This window comes from Dasypus novemcinctus, chromosome 2 (genome assembly GCF_030445035.2).
Source record: "Dasypus novemcinctus isolate mDasNov1 chromosome 2, mDasNov1.1.hap2, whole genome shotgun sequence".
NCBI classification, from domain to species: domain Eukaryota; kingdom Metazoa; phylum Chordata; class Mammalia; order Cingulata; family Dasypodidae; genus Dasypus; species Dasypus novemcinctus.
In genome coordinates, this window is record NC_080674.1 from 170,343,154 (window position 1) to 170,361,867 (window position 18,714).

Consider the following 18,714-nt stretch of genomic DNA (forward strand, 5'->3'; position numbering starts at 1 on the left):
AAAACAACCACCTGGAGCCAAGAGCCCCAGGCAAGCAGGACCTGGCATCAGGCTCACTAAGCCAAACCGTAAACTTAACGAGCTTCCGGCACAGGCAGCTGCCTGAAGGGCAGGCAGTTCGCACAGGCTCTCCCCTGAAACAGCTCCAAGGCTGCCAGTCTGCTGAGATTGAAAATGGAAAGTAACCATGTCCTCAGTTCAGTTTGCTGTAACATTCAGATGTCTGTGTGGCACCCACGTGACAGACCGCCCTTTCCAGCCTGCCCTGTGCTGTGCAGCTACCACCCAGACACCTTATCATCTTGTTTCTAAAATGGCACGGATTAGATGATGCACCACCGACCTTGTAGCTGCTCTGTGGAGGAAACAATAAACGATGTCGCATTACATGCCCGCGTCAAATGCAAGACCTACCCCGACTGCTGAAACATTAAAACACCTTTAAATGCCGGCCACGGAGGGGAGGAGATGTTTTTTCCTCCTGGCCACTCTTGCGTGAGGTGCGAGGAGCTGTTAAATTATCTCCTGCGCAGGGGCAGTCACATTTCCTTGTAGATTTGGGTTTAATCCTATAAATAAACCTCATGCTTTGTCTGAAATACACTCTGGAAAAAGGCCACCTGGAAAAACCTCCCCCTTTGTATCCGTGGCCTGCAATTACAACCCTGCAGGCAGCTGACAGGGCTTCCAGCTCTGGGGGGAGCTGGTGTGCCCGACTTCCTCAGGCAGGAAGAAGGCAGCTCATTAGTTCATCCTTGGCTACCAGAAGGGATTAAGAATGCTTTCAAGTTTCTGAAATATCCAACAGGGGCCGACCCCATCCCACCCCCTGCCCTGCTGTCAAAGACGCTGCTCCCCAGAAGCAACAGTTGCCGAGTAATCTGAGCAGGGGTGTGTGTGTGTGTCGTCGGGTCGGGGTGGGGGTGGGTAGCCTGAGGGGCTTTATTGGGAAAGAGATGGGCCTCTCCTGGAATCTCCTTGAGTGCAAGCGCCAGGCAGGCAACAGCTTTTATTGGAATCTGTCCTAAAAGATGAGGCTACTCATTCTGGCTTAAGGAGACCTAAAAGCCACTGATTAGGAGCTCAGGCCTGTGGGTGCCTTCTAGACAGAGCCAGGCAGAAACGCAGACTGCAAATGCACTCACCACTGGTGACACGCAAGGAGAGCATCACGTGGACACTGAGGCGGGGTCAGGATGGAGAGGAGACTGGACTTTTTTTTTTAAAGGTTATTTTATTTATTTCTCCCTGCCCCCTCGTTTGCATCTGCTGTGTTTGTTGGGATTCCTTGTTTCTTTTAGGAGGGACCGGGAACCGAATCCGGGACCTCTGAAGTGTCAGGGAGGCACCTAATCGCTCGAGCCACCTCTGTTCCCGCTTTGTTGGGTCTCTCATTGTGTTTTTCTTCTCGGGTCTCTCGTGCGTCAGCCTGCCGCGCCTGCCATCGCGCCAGCTCCATCTTCCTTAGGAGGCACTGGGAACCGAACCCGGGCGTCCCATGTGGCAGGCGGCGCTTGAGCCACCTTCCTTCCCATGACTTCTCTTTTGACTGCTCTTGTTGTTTAGGAGGAGTGGTTCAAAAGGTCCCGCAAATGAGGTTCAAGTCAAGAAAGAGCTCTTGTTCGCTACTACCAAGTCAACCTACGAGGCAATTTAGGATTATGTATCAAAATCTCAAATACCATGGCAGGAGATGCTTCATGGCTCCATTTCCCCACAGAAGTTTTGAACAACCAGCAAAAACGGGCAGAAATATCTTTCTCAATGCTCCAGAAAACAGTTAAAGGACTGCAGTAACAAAGTGAGCACAGGACCAAGAAAAGCAGCAGGATCTCACCGTACCCCAGCTCGCTCCTGGCCCACCCCTCGGGGATGAACCAGGTGGCTGCGGCCCCAGGGCGGATCCCTGTTCCCAGGTCCACAGGGAGTTGAGTAATCCTCATGCACATTCTGGGAGCACGCGTGCCTGGCCCAATCTGTCTGGTGGTGGCTTGAAGGCCTCGCCATCCCAGAACTTGCCCTGCATGTAGAAGCAACCCATGAGCCCTCCTACAGAATGCTGAGGACTGCAGTCAAATGGGGAGGCTGTAGGACAGGCAGTGCAGTGCCCAGGACCCTAAGGACACTGCTTCCTAGGGAAGGGAACATTTGGAACCTTTGTGCCGGGAATCCCTAGGGCCACATCCAAACAAGCCAGGTGAACCAGGAGAGACCAGGGAGGAGCCTATACTTTGACCTGGAGCTATTCTCTAACTTCTGTATAGATGAAGCCCTGAAGGATTGGTCAATCTGCAAAGATTTTTTTTCTCTCTCGTTTTCTGTTGGCTTCTCGCAGTCAAGGAAAGCTGTCATAATACCAGCTGGATACAAGTTTAAGGAACAGATGCCTCAGAATCTAAATTCCAGCAATAACCCATTAAAATATCAAAATGTTCAGGTTTCAACAAGATGTCACAAAACGTACAAAGAAACAGGAAGTGATGGCCCAGGTAAAGGAGAAGAATAAAGCATGAGAAATCATCAGTGAGGAAGACCAGACCTGGAACATACTAGAAAAAGACTTTTTTTAGGTACCAGGGCTGGGGAATGAACCCAGGACCTTGCATGTGGGAAGCTGGCACCGAACTACTGAGCCACATTGGCTCCCGAGTTGATTCACTTCATTTGTTTGCTTGTTTTTTTTTAATTTTGTTTTTTCAGAAGGCACTGAGAACTGAACCTGGGACCTCCCATGTGGGAAGCAGGTGCTCAACTGCTTGAGTCAAATCCATTCCCCCAGACAAAGACTTTTAAAAAGTGGCCCCAAATATGCTTAGAGAACTAAAGGAAAACATGGATGAAGAACTAAAGGAATTCAGGAAAACAACAGAGGAACACAAAGAGAATATCAATAAATGGAAATGAGGAAAAGGAACCAAGCAGAACAGAAGTTAACAAATATGTAAAGAGGAGTCAACAGCAGACTGGAGCTGGCAGAAGAAAGAATCAGTGGACTTGAAGATAAGACAATAGAACTTGAAGATAAGACAACAGAAATCATTCAGTCTAAGAAGTAGACAGAAGATAGAATGAAGAAAAGTGAACAGAGCCTGAGGAATCTGTGGGACACCATCAAACATACCAATATATGCACTGTGGGAGTCCCAGAAGGGGAAGAGAGAAAGGGACAAAGAGACTAGTCAAGGAAATAATGGGGAAGCAGATGTGGCTCAACTGATAGAGCTTCCGCCTACCATATGGGAGGACCTGGGTTTGATCCCTGGGGCCTCCTGGTGAAAAAGAAGAGAAAGCGTGCCTGCATGGTGAACCATTGCCCATGGGAGTGCCCGTGTGGTGAGCCAGTGCCCGTGCAAGTGAGTCATGTAGCAAGATGAAGATGCATCAAAAGAGAGACAAGAGGACAGTCAAAGTGAAGCGCAGCAGAAACCAGAAACTGAGGTGGTGCAATTGACAGGGAACCTCTCTCCCTGTCAGAGGTCTCCAGGACTGAATCCCGGTGTATCCTAGAGGAGAGAAAATGAGAAGGAAGAAAACCCAGCAAAAAAAAAAAAACAGCAGGTGGGAGGAGGGGAAGGGGGGAAAATAAATAAAAACAAACAAACAAAAAAAACCACATTATCTTAAAAAAAAAGAGAAAAGAAATAATGACTGAAAATTTCCCAAATTTAATGAAAGACATGAATATACAGATCTAAGATATTCAACAAATCCCAAACAGGATAAACCCAAAGAGACTTAAGCCACAACACATTATAATTAAACCATCGAATGCCAAAGACAAAGAATTCTGAAAGCCACATGAGAGAAGCAATGTGTCATGTACAAGGGAGTCAATAAGATTATATGTCAGTTTCTCATTGGAAACCATGGAGGGAAGAAGGCAGTGGGATGACATATTTAAACGATGAAAGTAAAAAATGGCCAACCAAGGATTCTGTATCTTGCAAAACCGTCTTTCGAAAATGAGGGAGAGAGGAAGACATTCCCAGATAAACAAAAGCTGAGAGTGTTTGTCACCACTAGGCTGGCCCTATAGAAGGCCTGCAGGTTGAAGGAAAGGATAATAGATGGAAGCCTCACACAGAAATAAAGATCTCCAGTACTTGGTAGTATTAAAATGTTCAAGGATCATGATGTATACAACCAACACTCAGGGAAGGAGGGAGGAAGTAAGGGAGGGCAAATGCAGCAAAATGTTAAAACTGGTGGACCTGGGTATGTGGGGATTGGTAGGGGTATGCTGTATTTCCCTGTATGGAATTTGTGTTATTTTTGTAAATGTCCTGTAAATTTGAAAAAAATTACAAAAATTAACAATTAAAAAAATCTTAATCGTACACATCATTTGATCAAAACAATTCTACCTCTGGAAGTTTATCTTACTCTCATATTCCTGTAAATATGCAAAGATACAGATAGGAACAGCTGCTGTCATACCGCTTGCAGCAGTGAGAAAAACTGATCACCTAAATGTCCATCAATAGAGAAATCATTGAATAAATGACAGTGTTTACAAAAAGGAGGGCTCTGTAGTCAATAAAATAGAATAAGGTAAACATACATGGATTGAGAAAGAAAGATATTCCCTAATGTATAAGAAGAAAGCAAGCTTAGCATTAGCCCACTGTGTAAATATATATGTTTGGGTATACACAGAACATTTCTAGAAAAACACTAGATCCATGTTGGAAGAAGATGCAAAAATCTGTTCCCAGAGGTTACCTCTAGAGGGCAGATGGACAGCAGGAGATTTTTATTTTATACTCTTTGAAACTGTTAGGAATTATTTTACAGTGAGCATAACATCTCTAATTGAAAAAATATCTCTACTAAGGAGAAGAGCCTCTCCAGGTGCAGGGCAGCTTGACGGACTCACCCAGGACTGAGGGACCCTGCACTGGGGGAGGACCAGTGCCCAGGGAGGGTTCCTCTCCCTCGCGGAAATGCCACGTGACCGCCCTTCTGCGGAGAAGGGCGGGGATAAGAGGAAGGCCAGTCCAGGACTTGCCTTCACCTACAAAATCCGGAAGTCAGAAGTTGACCCCCCAGAACAGACAGACTTGTCGCCCCCTGGCTGCATTTGAGGAAATTGATCTGCTTTTCTTGCAAAGCTTTCTTTTTTTTAAACTTTTATTGTGGTAACATTATATAAAATCTAAAATTTCCCATTTTAATTACTTTCAAATACACAATTCAGTAGTGTTAATTACATTAGAAAGAAAAAGAATGGAAAAGGGAGGGAATCTGACAATTTTCTTTACCTTGGAATTCAAATGAATCTATGATTCATTTGCCCCCAGGTATTGAAAAGAGTTTTACCTTCCCAATGATGAAAGCACATAAGTATATCTATGTCTGGAAGGGTACACACACCAAACTAGGGGAATGGGACTGTGTGCTTAGGGGGGGAAATTTATTTATTTATTTATTTTTTATTACATTCAGAAAATATGAGGTCCCCATATACCTCCCACCTCCCTCACCCCACTCCTCCCCCCATAGCAACAATCTCCTCCATCATCATGAGACATTCATTGCATTTGGTGAATACATCTCTGAGCACCACTGCACCTCATGGTCAATGGTCCACATCATAGCCCACACTCTCCCACGTTCCATCCAGTGGGCCATGGGAAGACATACAATGTCCGGTAATTGTCCCTGCAGCATCACCCAGGACAACTCCAAGTCCCAAAAACGCCTCCACATCTCATCTCTTCCTCCCATTCCCCGCACCCAGCAGCCACCATGGCCACTTTCTCACACCAATGCCACATTTTCTTCGATTACTAATCATAATAGTTCATGAATAGAATATCAGTAAGTCCACTCTAATCCATACTCTATTCCTCCATCCTGTGGACCTTGGATTGGTTGTGTCCACTCCACATCTATGTCAAGAGGGGGCTTAGATTCCACATGGATGCTGGATACAATTCTCCTGCTTTCAGTTGTAGGCATTCTTGGCTCCGTGGTGTGGTGGTTGACCTTCTTCACCTCCATGTTAGCTGGCTGGGGTAAGTCCAATAAACCAGAGTGTAGGAGCTGAAGTCTGTTGAGGCTCAGGGCCTGGCTATCATATGGTCAGTCCAGAGATTCAGATCCTCTGGGTATGTATTAAACCCCAGCACCAACTACAGTTCTGGTAAATGTAACAGGAGAGGCTTGTAAACAAAGATCACATCTGAGTCCAGCTCCATCACACAGAAACACAAACTCCAAAGTAGGGCCAACTGACATGGCACTGAACTCCATCTGCCATGACCAAAGAACCTGTGGGTCTCTGTGGGAAAATTTATTATCTTACAGTAGATACTTCTGTATCTTTTAGATTTTTGAAAAGTAAAAATGTACCTCATACTACTTATATCATAATAATTAAATTCATATATTCATTGTAAAAAAATCCAAATAATACCAAAAAAAGGAAAAAAGTACCTGAAATCCCCTCACACAAAAGTAACCATTATTTCACTAGGGTAAATGCTGCCTTGGAAGGGTGGATGAGGGGAATACAGAACCAGCAAAACCTCAAGTCTCCAGTCTTCTGTGCAGCCCCAAACTCCCAATGTCCCTCCCCAGTTGTACATTTAGACCTTGCTACCCTAGCACAAAGGCCAAGGCCGTGGGTGGTTCCCCTTGTCTTTCTGGCCTTCTTTCCCACCTGCCCTCCTTTAGGCTGGTCCATGACCTGGGGGTAAGAACTCAACAGCCCAATCACCTCTGAGCAGCAACAACTAGGTGAGGGCCAAACTTCTGGGTCTGCAAGAAGTTAATCACAGAACTACTATTGACCTAAAAATTCCACTCCTAGATATATACTCAAAAGATATTTGCACACCAATGTTCATAGCGGTATTATCACAATTGCCAGAAGGTGGAAGCAACCCAAATGTCTACCAACAGGTGAATGGAAAAACAAAATGTGGTATATCCATACAATAGAATATTATTCAGCCAAATAAAGGAATGAAGTACTGATACATATGACTTGGATGAACCCAGAAACATTATGCTAAATGAAAGAAGGCAGACACAAAGTTTACACATTGTATGATTCTATTTCTCTCTCTTTATATGGCAAATCCACACAGACAGAAAGCAGATTTGTGGCTGCCCAAGATTGGGGGTAGGAGGAATGGAGAGTGGATGCTGATGAAAATATTCTGCAACTAGGGAAGTAGAAGTAGCTCAGTGGTTGAGTTCCTGCTTCCCATGTATGAGATCCTGGGTTCAATCCCTGGTATCTCCTAAAACAAAATGAGGGGAACAGATATAGCTCAGTGGTTGACTGCCTGCTTCCCAAGTACAAGGTCCTGGGTTCAATCCCAGGTACCTCTTAAAAAAAACCAAAAAAACAAAAAATAAAACAAAAAGCAAACAAAAAACATCAGACCAAACCAAACCAAACAAAAAAAAAACCCAGCTGTCATTGGGGAGCAGATGTAGCTCTGTGGTTGCGTGCCTGCTTCCCACACATGAGGCCCTGGGTTCAACCCCCAGAACCTCCTAAAAAAAAAAAAATTCTGAAACTAGATATAGGTTGCCCAACATCGTGAATGTACTAACCTCCACTGAATTGTATATTTCAGTATGTTTAAAATGGTAAATTTTATGTTATGGTATGCGTTTTATCTCAATTTAAAAAAAAAAAAAGCAAAACTCTGAGCTGTGTGACCCCTTTGGGTCTGAATCATGTATAAGATGGGAGGATGACAGTATAACCAAATAATAAGCTGGTCTCAGAATTTGGTGTGAAGTATGTAAAGTGCTTGGCATAGGGCCAGACAAGCAGAACGGGGTCAGAAAGTAAGAAGCTGCTGCCACTATGATAACAATTATTACAGCTCACAGTCAAAACCAACTCATCTGGAAGTCATGGGGCTGCCGTGTTGTCAAAATTACCTTTTAGCAAAGGGGGGCGCTGATGTGTAAGATGAAAGATTAAAGAAGTGGTGGCTCTACTAAAAGTTTATTTTATGGTTCTACCCCGTACTAAGGTAAGATAAGCAACGATTCTACCCTGTAAGGTTGAAACTGCAAATAACAGAGAGACAAAGGGGCGGCTTTGCCATATAACCACCGTGGCATGATCTAAAAGTTTTGCTGTTTCTGACTCCTTCTGCAAGCCCAAAGGCATTCACCTTTGACTGCCCGCTTTTTAACGGAGGGCACAGGGGACCGTAAATTGGTGAAAATATTTCATCTGTGCCTTTTCTGGAAGCAGTTCTAAAAACCCAAGAACTGACAAGTGGAGGGGGCAAGAAGAACCTGCAATTTTTAATCTAGGAATAATTTGGTGCCAAATTAGAACTCTAAATTTCCCAAGGAGGCATGGTGACCCCCTGGTGGCTGACAGTTAGCCTGGGGAAGAGGGAGGGAGGGATGAAGAGGATTTCAGGTTGTCATGGAAACTTTTCTCTCCTTGGGCCTCGGGAGCATATGGCAGGTGTCCTGAAAAGTCCGCTCCCGCAGCCCCAGGCTGGCTGCTGCCCCCCCCCCCCCCCCCCCCCCCCCCCGCACGTGCGAGGGGGCGGCTCCCTCTCCATCTGAATGGCCCCCTCCCTCTACCATGGTGCAGCACAAAGGAGTCTCCAGTGTGTGCCTCCCGTCCCAGCTCCCCAGGCAGATGCTGGGGGAGCACCGCCATGGCCTCACGGAAATATAACTCCCCTGCCCCAGCAGGCCTCGATGCAGCCCAGAGATCACAGACAGCAGCAGGCCACAGGCCACAGTGCGGATTTCTCCCGGGCCGCCTGAAACGCGAAGCCCATTCTGTCTCTTCCCAAGAGAAAAGGGAGCTGGATGTGGACTTGGGACCTTGGAATAGCAAACAGGCAGGACCCCCAGCAAGTCTGGCTCCTCTGTATAACACATGAAACCCAGCTGGCCTGAGGTAAAGAAAAATCACAAACCGGGAGGCTGTAAGCGTCCCAGCCACAGGGATGATAAGCAATAGCAGGTGGAAGGGGCGGGGATTGAAAACAAGGCAGAACTTTGACAACACCGAAGCCGTGTTTTTCGAGCTGGGTCATCACTACCCTGGGGATCATGGCAGAGGGCCAGGAAGAGGCGACGCTGCAGGCAAACACGGGCCCGTCTTCCCACCGCCTCGGCGGGTCTCAGGGACCAGAGGCATGTAGTGAACCAGGACAGGAGGAGAAGGTAACGTTTCTTCAGAGCCTTACAGTCTGGCTCTTATATTTAGGTCTCTGATCCATTTGGACTTAATTTCTATATATGGTGTGAGGCAGGGATCCAATTTCATTCTTTTGCTTGTGGGTATCCAGTTTTCCCAGCATCATTTGTTGAAGGAGAATGTAAAATTTGGTTGAATTTGAAGGATAGAACACTGGATGTCATGAAAGGGATATGGCTCAAGTGACTGGGCTCCCGTCTACCATATGGAAGGTCCCTGGGTTTGGTCCCCAGGGCCTCTGGTGAAGGTGAGCTGGCCTGTGTGGCGAGCTGGCCAGCACTGAGAGCTGACTCAACAAGTTGACGCAACAATAGAGAGACACAGAGGAAAATACAATGAGAGACACAACAAAGCAGGGGGCTGAGGTGGCTCAAGCGATAGAGTACTTCTCTCCCATGTCAGAAAGTCCTATGATCAGTTCCCAGTGACCCCTAAAGAGAAGACAAGAGGAGAAGACAAGCAGACACCAAACGTGTAGTGAAAGGACACAGAGAGCAGACAGCAAGCACAAACAGCAGCGGTGCGGGGAGCTGGGAGGGATAAAATAAATCTTTTTTAAAAAAAGAAAACACTGGATGTCAAAGACATCTCATAATTAACTCCACTGAATTGTATAACAGAAAGTGGATAAAATGGGAAATTTTAGGTGGCATTCATATAACTAGAAAAAAAAATTAAAAGAAACCATAGAACTGTCCAACAGAGAGTGAACCCTAATAATTATAATAATATTGTTTCATCAACTGTAACAAAGGCACCATACTAATGCAAACTGCTAATAATTGGGAAATTTGAGTGTGGGAAGGGTATATAAGAACTCTGTACTGTTAGCATGATTTTTTTCTGTAAAGCTACAACTGCTATTAAAAAAAAAATTCCCCCTAAGATGAAGAAAGAGACAAGGATGCTCACTTTCCCTTCTATTCAATACTGTACTAGAAATTCCTGCTAGAACTAGGTAAGAAAAAGAACAAAAGTATCTAAATTGGGAAGTCATTTTCCCTTCAATCTGTCCCCTTTCTGTCCCTTTTAGTGCAGGCTGGCAGTGGTTCCATTCACGCAGATCTCACAAAAACTTGTTGATTCAGCATGCAGGAAACAGTGGTCCAAGCCATCAGACAGTAAGACTTTCCACAATATACCCCCTCACCCACATACCCAGATTTACCAACTTTTAGCATTTTGTGACATTTATTATATCATTATTTCTCTCTATTTTCTAAATATTTGAGAGTAGGCTGTACACATCATGCTTCATTACCTAACACTTTCAGGTATATTTCCTGAGGACAAGGACATTCACTATGTAACCACCTTAAGTACCACTATCAAGCTCAAGAAATTTAACACTGACATACAGTATACAGTCCATTTTCCAATATTTTCAGTTGTCAATAGGGTTGGAAGATTTAAAAAATTTTTATTTAAGTAACATATGTACAAACTAAAATTTCCCCCTTTAACCACATTCAGATATATAATTCAGTGGTGTTAATTACATTCACAGTATCGTGCTATCATCACCATCATCACCTCAAACAGACATTCTATACCAGCTAAGCTTTAAATCCCCATTCCCTACCCACTTCCTGGCCCCTGCTAACCTCTTTTCTGTCACCCTGTATTTCTGATCCTGTGACTTTGCTCTTATTCTATTTATGTTCTATCAGTGAGATCATACAGTATTTTTGTGTCTGGCTTATTTTGCTCAACATGATATTGTTAGGGAGTGGATTTGGCTCAACCGATAGAGTGCCTGCCTATCACATGGGAGGTGCAGGGTTCAAACCCAGGGCCTCCTGACCTGTGTGGAAGGTGGCCCACATGCAGTGCTGATGCTTGCAAGGAGTGCCGTGCCACACAGGGGTGTCCTCTGCATAGGGGAGCCCCACGCCCAAGGGGTGCACCCCCACAAGGAGAGCCGTCCAGCATGAAAAAAGTGCAGCCTGCCCAGGAATGGTGCCACACACACAGAGAGCTTACACAACGAGATGACACAACAAAGAAAGACACAGATTCCTGGTGCCACTGACAAGAATGCAAGCGGACACAGAAGAACACATAGCAAAAGGACACAGAGAGAGGACAATGGGGGTGGGGAGGGGGGAGAGGGGAGAAAAAAAATCTTAAAACAAAAACATGACATTGTCAAGGCTCATCTATGCTGTGGCAAGTATTAGAACTTTGTTCCTATTCACAGCTGAATAATATTCCATTGTACGCATACACTAAATTTTGTTTATCCATCACCTATTGATGGACACTTGCATTGCTTCCATCTTTGAGCAACTGTGAATAAAGCTGTTATAAACACGAGTGTGCAAATATCTGTTGAAGTTGAAGCTTTCAGTTCTCTTGAGCACATACTCAGAAGTAGAATTGCCAGGTGTATTAGTCAGTCAAAGGGGTGCTGATGCAAAATACCAGAAATTGGTTGGTTTTTATAAAGGGTATTTATTTGGGGTAGGAGTTTACAGATACCAGGCCATAAGGCATAAGTTACTTCCCTCACCAAAGTCTATCTTCATGTGTTGGAGCAAGATGGCTGCTAGCATCTGGGAGGGTTCAGGCTTCTGGGTTCCTCCCTTCCAGGGTCTTGCTTCTCTCTGGTTTCAGGGTTCCTCTCTTCCCAGGGCTTGCTTCTTCCTGGGCTCAGGGTTCATCTCTTCCTTGGGTTTGCTTCTGTTTCCTCTGTGAGCTTACTTCCCCAGGCTCCCACTTAAGGCTTCAGCATCAAACTCCAATATCAAAACTCCAACATCAAAAACCCTCAACTCTGTCCTTTGCCATGCCTTTTCTCTGTGAGTCTGTCCCCACCAAGGGGTGGGGCCTCAACACCCTAATGACGTGGCCCAATCAAAGCCTTAATCATAACTCAATCATGCCCAGGTACAGACCAGATTACAAACATAATCCACATAATCCAGTATCTATTTTTAGAATTCATAACCATATCAAACTGCTATACCAGGTCATATAGCAATTCTATACTTAGCTTTCTGAGGAACTACCAAACTGTTTTCTACAGTGGCCACTCCAATTTACATTTCCACCAACAATGAACGAGTGATCCTTTTTCTCTACGTATTCTTGACAATTGTAATTTTCCATTTCTTAATAACAGTCATTCTAGTGAATATGAAATCTCATTGTAGTTTTTGATCTACATTGCCCCAATGGCTAATGATATTAAGCATTTTTTCATGTGCTTTTTGGCCATTTGTGTATCTTTTTTGGAGAAATGTCTATTCATATCTTTTGCCCATTTTTAAATTGGGCTGTCTTCTTATTGTTGAGCTATAGGAATGCTTTATAAACACTGGATATTTAACCCTTATATGATTTCCAAATATTTTCTCCCATTCTCTAGGGTGTCTTTTTACTTTCATGATGAAATTTTTTTTGATGCAGGAAAGTTTAATTTTAAGGAGATCCCACATTTATCTATTTTTTCTTTCTTCTTTTGTTTGTGCATTTGTTTTAAGGTCTAAGAAACCACTGCCTAACATAAGGTCTTGAAGATGCTTCCCTACATTTTCTTTTAAGGGTTTTATAGTCCTGGTTCTTATATTTAGGTCCTTAATCAATCTTGAGTTAATTTTTTTATGTGGTGTGAGATAGGGGACCCCCTTCATTCTTTTGCATTTGTACTTTTTCTTTTTTTTGGTGAAGAAAATGAATTTTAAATGCTTTATTTTATTTACATCTCAAAAAGCTAAATCCCATATTCTTTTTTTTTACCTTTAGCATTGATATAGTATCTTCTTTGTCCTTGCTACAAAAATATTACAATATTACTATTAACTATAGGCTATAAGTTACATTAGCTGTATTTTCCCCATATATCACCATATTCTTAACAACTTGTAGTAGAACATTCTTGTATTTGTATTATTAACTCAATACTCATCTACCACCAAAATCACTGTTACACAGTCCCTAGATTATCCTATAGCTGTTTTTCTTTTTTTTTCTTTTTAAGATTTATTTTCTCTCCCCTTCCCCCCACTCCAGTTGTCTGTTCTGTGTCCATTCGCTGTGTGTTCTTCTGTGACCACTTTTATCCTTATCAGCAGCATCGGGAATCTGTGTTTCTTTTTGTTGCATCATCTTGCTGTGTCAGCTCTCCATGTGTGTGGCCAACTCTTGGGCACGCTGCACTTTCTTTCACGCTAGGCGGCAATCTTTACAGGGCACACTCCTTGTGTGTGGGGCTCCCCTACGCGGGGGACACCCCTGCGTGGCACAGCACTCCTTGCGCGCATCAGCGCTGTGCATGGGCCAGCTCCACATGGGTCAAGAAGGCCCAGGGTTTGAACCACGGACCTCCCATGTGGTAGGCAGACGCCCTATCCATTGGGCCATGTCCGCTTCCCTGCATTTGTACATTCAATTCTACCTGCACCATCTGTTGAAGGGACTATTCTTTCCTAATTGAGTACCCTTGTCAAAAGTCAGTTGGCCATAGACATAGGGTCTATTTCTGAACTCTCAATTCAATTTCACTGGTCTTTATATCTTTCCTTTTGCCAGTACCATTTGTTTAAACTTTTAAAACCATAGGTTGAGTCCTGAATCTCAGCAGAGTTGGAACACCTACTTTCTTTCCAATTCATTGGACTCACCCAGGACATCTAACAAAGAGATGATGATGGACAATGACCATCCCAAGGAACAGAGAGAGTCTGCAACTGCAAGCAAGACAGTTCCATCCATCTGCCCCATGGGATCTAAGCCCCCTCTCAATTACAAAGAGAGTGGACATCACCATGCCAAAATCCTCACCATCAGGGAATGAACAATGGACTAGAGTAGATTCATTATTCTATTATAGACTTATTATTATTTTAGCAATGGAAGAACTTTTATCACTGATACAAAGGCAGTGTCTATGATAGATTCTAAGGCGAACGAGAGGGAAGAATAAGGACATTGGAATGTCCTGCATGACAGTGCAATGACAGATAGAAGTCATTATATATCTTGTCATAACCTATAAAATTCTGCAGGATAGAGTGTAAGTTATAATGTAAACTATAGTCCACGGTTAAAAAAAACAACAAAAAAACCCATAGGTAGTCAGTGTCGCTAAATACACTATTTTATGTCTTCCCTCTCCCCAGTAGTGTGTTTCCCTTAAAACTGCCAATCACACTTTCAGGAATTTCCTCACTAGAAGAAAAAGAACTACTGATCTTGTAAAAGGTATACACATCAAGACTAAAGACTTAACATGGCATAACAATAACATAAAATATAAAAATTGAAAATAGCAGCCTGGAATTCTCTTTCTGGGGTCAAAAAGGAAGTTTTTAATGGTGAATGGTCTAGGTTTTTGTTAGGGGTAATTTATTAGAAACTATTTTTAAATTTCTGAAAAATTATCTTATGAAAGTAGTCTGAGAAGTCACCAATTTGAACATGTTTCCGAATTCTAACAAAAAGTTCTTTTTATTTGTTTGTCTACTTTAAGTATACTGATATCTATCTGGAGGTCAGAAATTCTATTACTAAGAGCAGCAACTCAACCCTGAATAGAAAGCCAGGTCTATTTGAAAAGACCTGAAGTCGCAGGACCTAGAGAGTAAAAAAGCAAGAGTAACAAAAAAAAAAAACAAAAAACCCACAACTAAACAAAAACAAAAAATAAAAACCAAACAAATAAAAAAAGCATAAAAAAGAAGAAAGATACAAACAAACAAAAAAACCCACAACTAAATAAAAACAAAAACAATAAAAAAAAGAAAGACTGACACCCTGAGAGCAACTCCAGTCTTGAATCCTGGTTTGTCTTGTTTTAATTTTAACTTCTAAAAATTATTTATTGGAGTTTAGTTATTTTTGAAATATAAAAATGTGTTGTGTTTTTTAAAACACTGCTTAATTTCATTCTAATATCAGTTTAAAAAGAATGAACAATCCTGACAGAAATAATAATACCAAATGCTTACCTGACAATACTTTTCACCCATCTGCACTGTTCTAAGTGTTTAGTTACTTTAACTCATATAGTTGTCACAATAATCCTATATGACAGATATCACTATTACCCCAATTTACAGGAGGAAACTGCGGTACAGAGCTGTTAAGATACCGAGGCACAGACAAGTTCAGTACCTTTCTGCTCTTGAACGTATCTGAGCATACCCACCCAGAGCTACCTTCTCGCATGCTTCAGGCCAGAAAGATGGAAACCTGCGTTTCAGTGCCCTGTGGACCCAAGGCCATGGCAGGTGACGGCTACTGATTAGCTTTTCAGAAATTGTTTTAAACCTTGCTCCTGTCCAGTGATCTCTACCCTCAATTTAAAAAAAGAATAGAAAAGAAATAGGTTCTCTCTTTATCCTAAGACCATTGGTAAACCATGGGGGTGATTTTAAGCAGCGGGGTGGCATGGCAGCCTGTGTTCTAAGCAGATCACTCAAGCAGCAGTACGTTGACACAGTCATCTGTACCGAGGAAGACAGACCACCAAAGCTGTTTTTAGTGAGGCCTCCTTGGAAGATGCAAACCCCAAGAGGGCTTTGCCCAGGACTAGGGATGATATTACCAATCCTCTGCTGGGGTCCAGATCAAACAGTCACATTTCTAAAGCCTTTTCGTTTTTTAAAGATTTATTTTATTTATTTATTCCCCCTCCCCCAATTGTTTGCGCTTGCTGTCTGCTCTCTCTGTCTGCTCATTGTGTGCTCTCTGTGTCTGCTCATCTTTTTAGGAGGCACCAGGAACCAAACTCGGGATATCTCATGTGGAGGAAGGTGCCTAATCACTTGAGCCACCTCTGCTCCCTGCTTGTTGGGTCTCTCATTGGGTCTCCTCATTGCATCATCTTGTTGCATCACCTCGTTGCATCATCTTGTTACGACAGCTTGCCACACCAGCCCATTGCATCAACTCATTATCTTGCACGTCTTCTTTAGGAGGTACCACAAACTGAACCCAGGACCTCCCGTATGGTAGGCAGGTGCCCAACTGCTCGTGCCATATCCGCTTCCCTCTTAACCCTTTGACAATATCGGTTGCTACAGTCCCCTTTCAGCATGTTCGGAGCACGTGGCGGCAGGGTGGCATAGGGTTGAGGCACAGGTTCTTGCATCAGGTAGTCCTGGCTCAAATCTTGCCTGCCACTATATTAGCTGACCCCAAGCAAGTTTCTTAACCTCTCTGTGCTGTGTAAAATGAGGACACTAAGAGTAACTGACTCCTTAGGACATTGTGTGAATTAATTAATACCAAGATTAACTAAGATGAACGAAAAATCTCAGCTTAGCCTGGTACATTGTATATGCTAAAAAAAGAGCTAGTTGTGAATGTAGTTCACACTTAGATAAGGATGCGCACAGAAGCTCTGCAAAGCCCACTGGAACGTACAATGATCTTAGGGAACAAAGGCTCACTGTAGGCGAGTAGATGGCAGAGGAACTGGGTTTCCACTTACTTGCGAGCAGGAGGCAGGAGACCGCCAGGGTGTACAGCTGCTTGGAGGTGGTGATGTTATAGCGATCCATGAAGTGGTCCAGCAGGTAGACAGCCAGGTGCCGGGCCGTGGGGCAGAGCTGGCAGTGGCTGCTCAGCAGGGTCAAGATGTCGACAAAGAACCTGCGGCTCTTGAGGAGCGGGGAGTGGGCTCGGAAGGCGGGCAGCTTCAGTTCCTGGAGGACAGACAGGGCAGAATGGGGGTCAGGGCTGCAATCTGAAAGCCTCAGATGCCCCAGGACCGTGACACGCTGGGGCTGGCCAGCTGACTGGTTTGCAGGCAGGGGATCCCGCCGTACCCGTCGGCTTTCCTTGGAGTCCCCCACTGCAGCAACTTCTATTTCAGAAACTCTCGCGCCACCTCCTAAAAGCCCCCTCTAAGCACAGGCTCATCAAAGAGCCAGGAGCCACGTGATTCCAGAGATAGGCGAAGGAGTAAAAGGGTTTCAAAGAAGGCAGGCACCACACGTGAAAGGTTTGCTCTTTGAGATACACAAGGCCATAAAAGAAGGTAGGCCTTGAAGCAGGAGACCTGCATGCAAATTGTCGTTCCATTACTCAGCCAAGCTGTGCTTCCCCCTCAACAGGTGAGGATTAAATGGAAAATGCATGCAAAGCACCTAGCACACCTCTCTGGGTCCCTGGCTTAATTCCCTCTGTGGGTGAGATTGTGAGGGACCGTCTTTGTTTGTTTTTAAAGAAGATAATACAAATATACAAATGGCCAGCAAGCACATGAAAAGATGCTCAGAATCATTAGTACTAAAGAAATGCAAATCAAAACCACGATGAGATACCACTTCACACCCACAAGGATGTCCAAAGTAAGAGAAAAAACAGACATTAACAACTGTTGGTGAGGATGTGATGCTGGTGGGAATGAAAATGGTGCAGCTACTATGAAAATAGCCTGGAAGTTCCTCAAAAAGTTTGAGTTACCATATAACCCAGCAATTCCACTCCTACGTACATACCCAAGAAAAATGAAAATGTGATGTCCATGCAAAACTTGACCACAAAAAAACTTGTACATGAACATTCATAGCAGCATTATTCACGGTAGAAAAACAACCCAAATGTCCGTCAACTGCTGAATGGATGAACAAAATGTAGCATGTCCACACATGAGGATGCTATTCAGCCCTAAAAAGGAATAAAGTACTGATACGTCCTACACCATGGATAACCCTTGAAAACGTTATGCTAAGTGTAAGAAGTCAGATACCAAAGGCCTCATACTGAATGATTCCACTGACATGAAATGTTCAGAACAGGATAAGCGATAGAAACAGGAAATAAATTAATGGTCACCAGGGGCTGGTGCTAGGGAGGAATGCTAATGGGTAGAGGGTTTCTTTTTTGGGTGATGGAATGTTCTAAAATTAGATAGTTGGAATGGTTGCATAACCACTGAATTGTACAATGTAAAAGGGCGAATTTTATGATCTGTGAATTATATCTCAAAAAAGCTATTATAAAAAAGTAGACACACCGTCTACCCTCGGGGAATTAATAGTTCAGTAAAAGAGAGATGGCAATCAAATAATAGCGTGGCAATCTCTACCAAGGAGAGCTGTGAGCACTGAGAGACCCCACCTTCTCTGAGGGAAGGGAGACTTCTCTGTGGACGCGAAGTGAGAGGGTGCAATTTCACCTCCATTATTCCTTTTTTCTGGTCAGGATTTGGTGATTTTGGTAGTCCCAGAGCCTGGCTCATGGAGAATGCTCGAGAACTGAACACATTATTTCATCTCCCTTATGTTTACATCCGAAGGGTGTTGAGTTTGAACAAGTCCCTTAAGCCCAGGGCTTTACTTAACTAGCAACAGATCTAGGCTAGAAGCTTTTAAAGCATCCCTTTTTTCTACCTTTTTTGTTGTTGTTGTTAAATCACGGAGAAGATCTTTAGCTCCAGCTTAAATTCTTTAAGGAAACATCCAACTTCTTTGCATATTCTTCATTTTCATTATTTGATGAATTGATGTGGTTACCATAGGACTGTAAACTTCTTGAGGGCAGAGTGTGCATCTGCCCCTGCC

The 18,714-nt window shown here is 43.7% G+C and overlaps 1 protein-coding gene across 2 annotated transcripts in view; it reads right to left on the reverse strand.

The window, feature by feature from the left end:
• Positions 1–18,714, reverse strand: part of CCNJL (cyclin J like) — a 63,197-nt gene that overhangs the window by 20,782 nt on the left and 23,701 nt on the right. For both annotated transcript variants that reach the window (XM_023591344.3, XM_071210919.1), the window contains one exon: positions 16,638–16,851. In XM_023591344.3, coding sequence (XP_023447112.2) covers positions 16,638–16,851 — 214 coding nt within the window. The remainder of the gene's footprint in view (positions 1–16,637; positions 16,852–18,714) is intronic.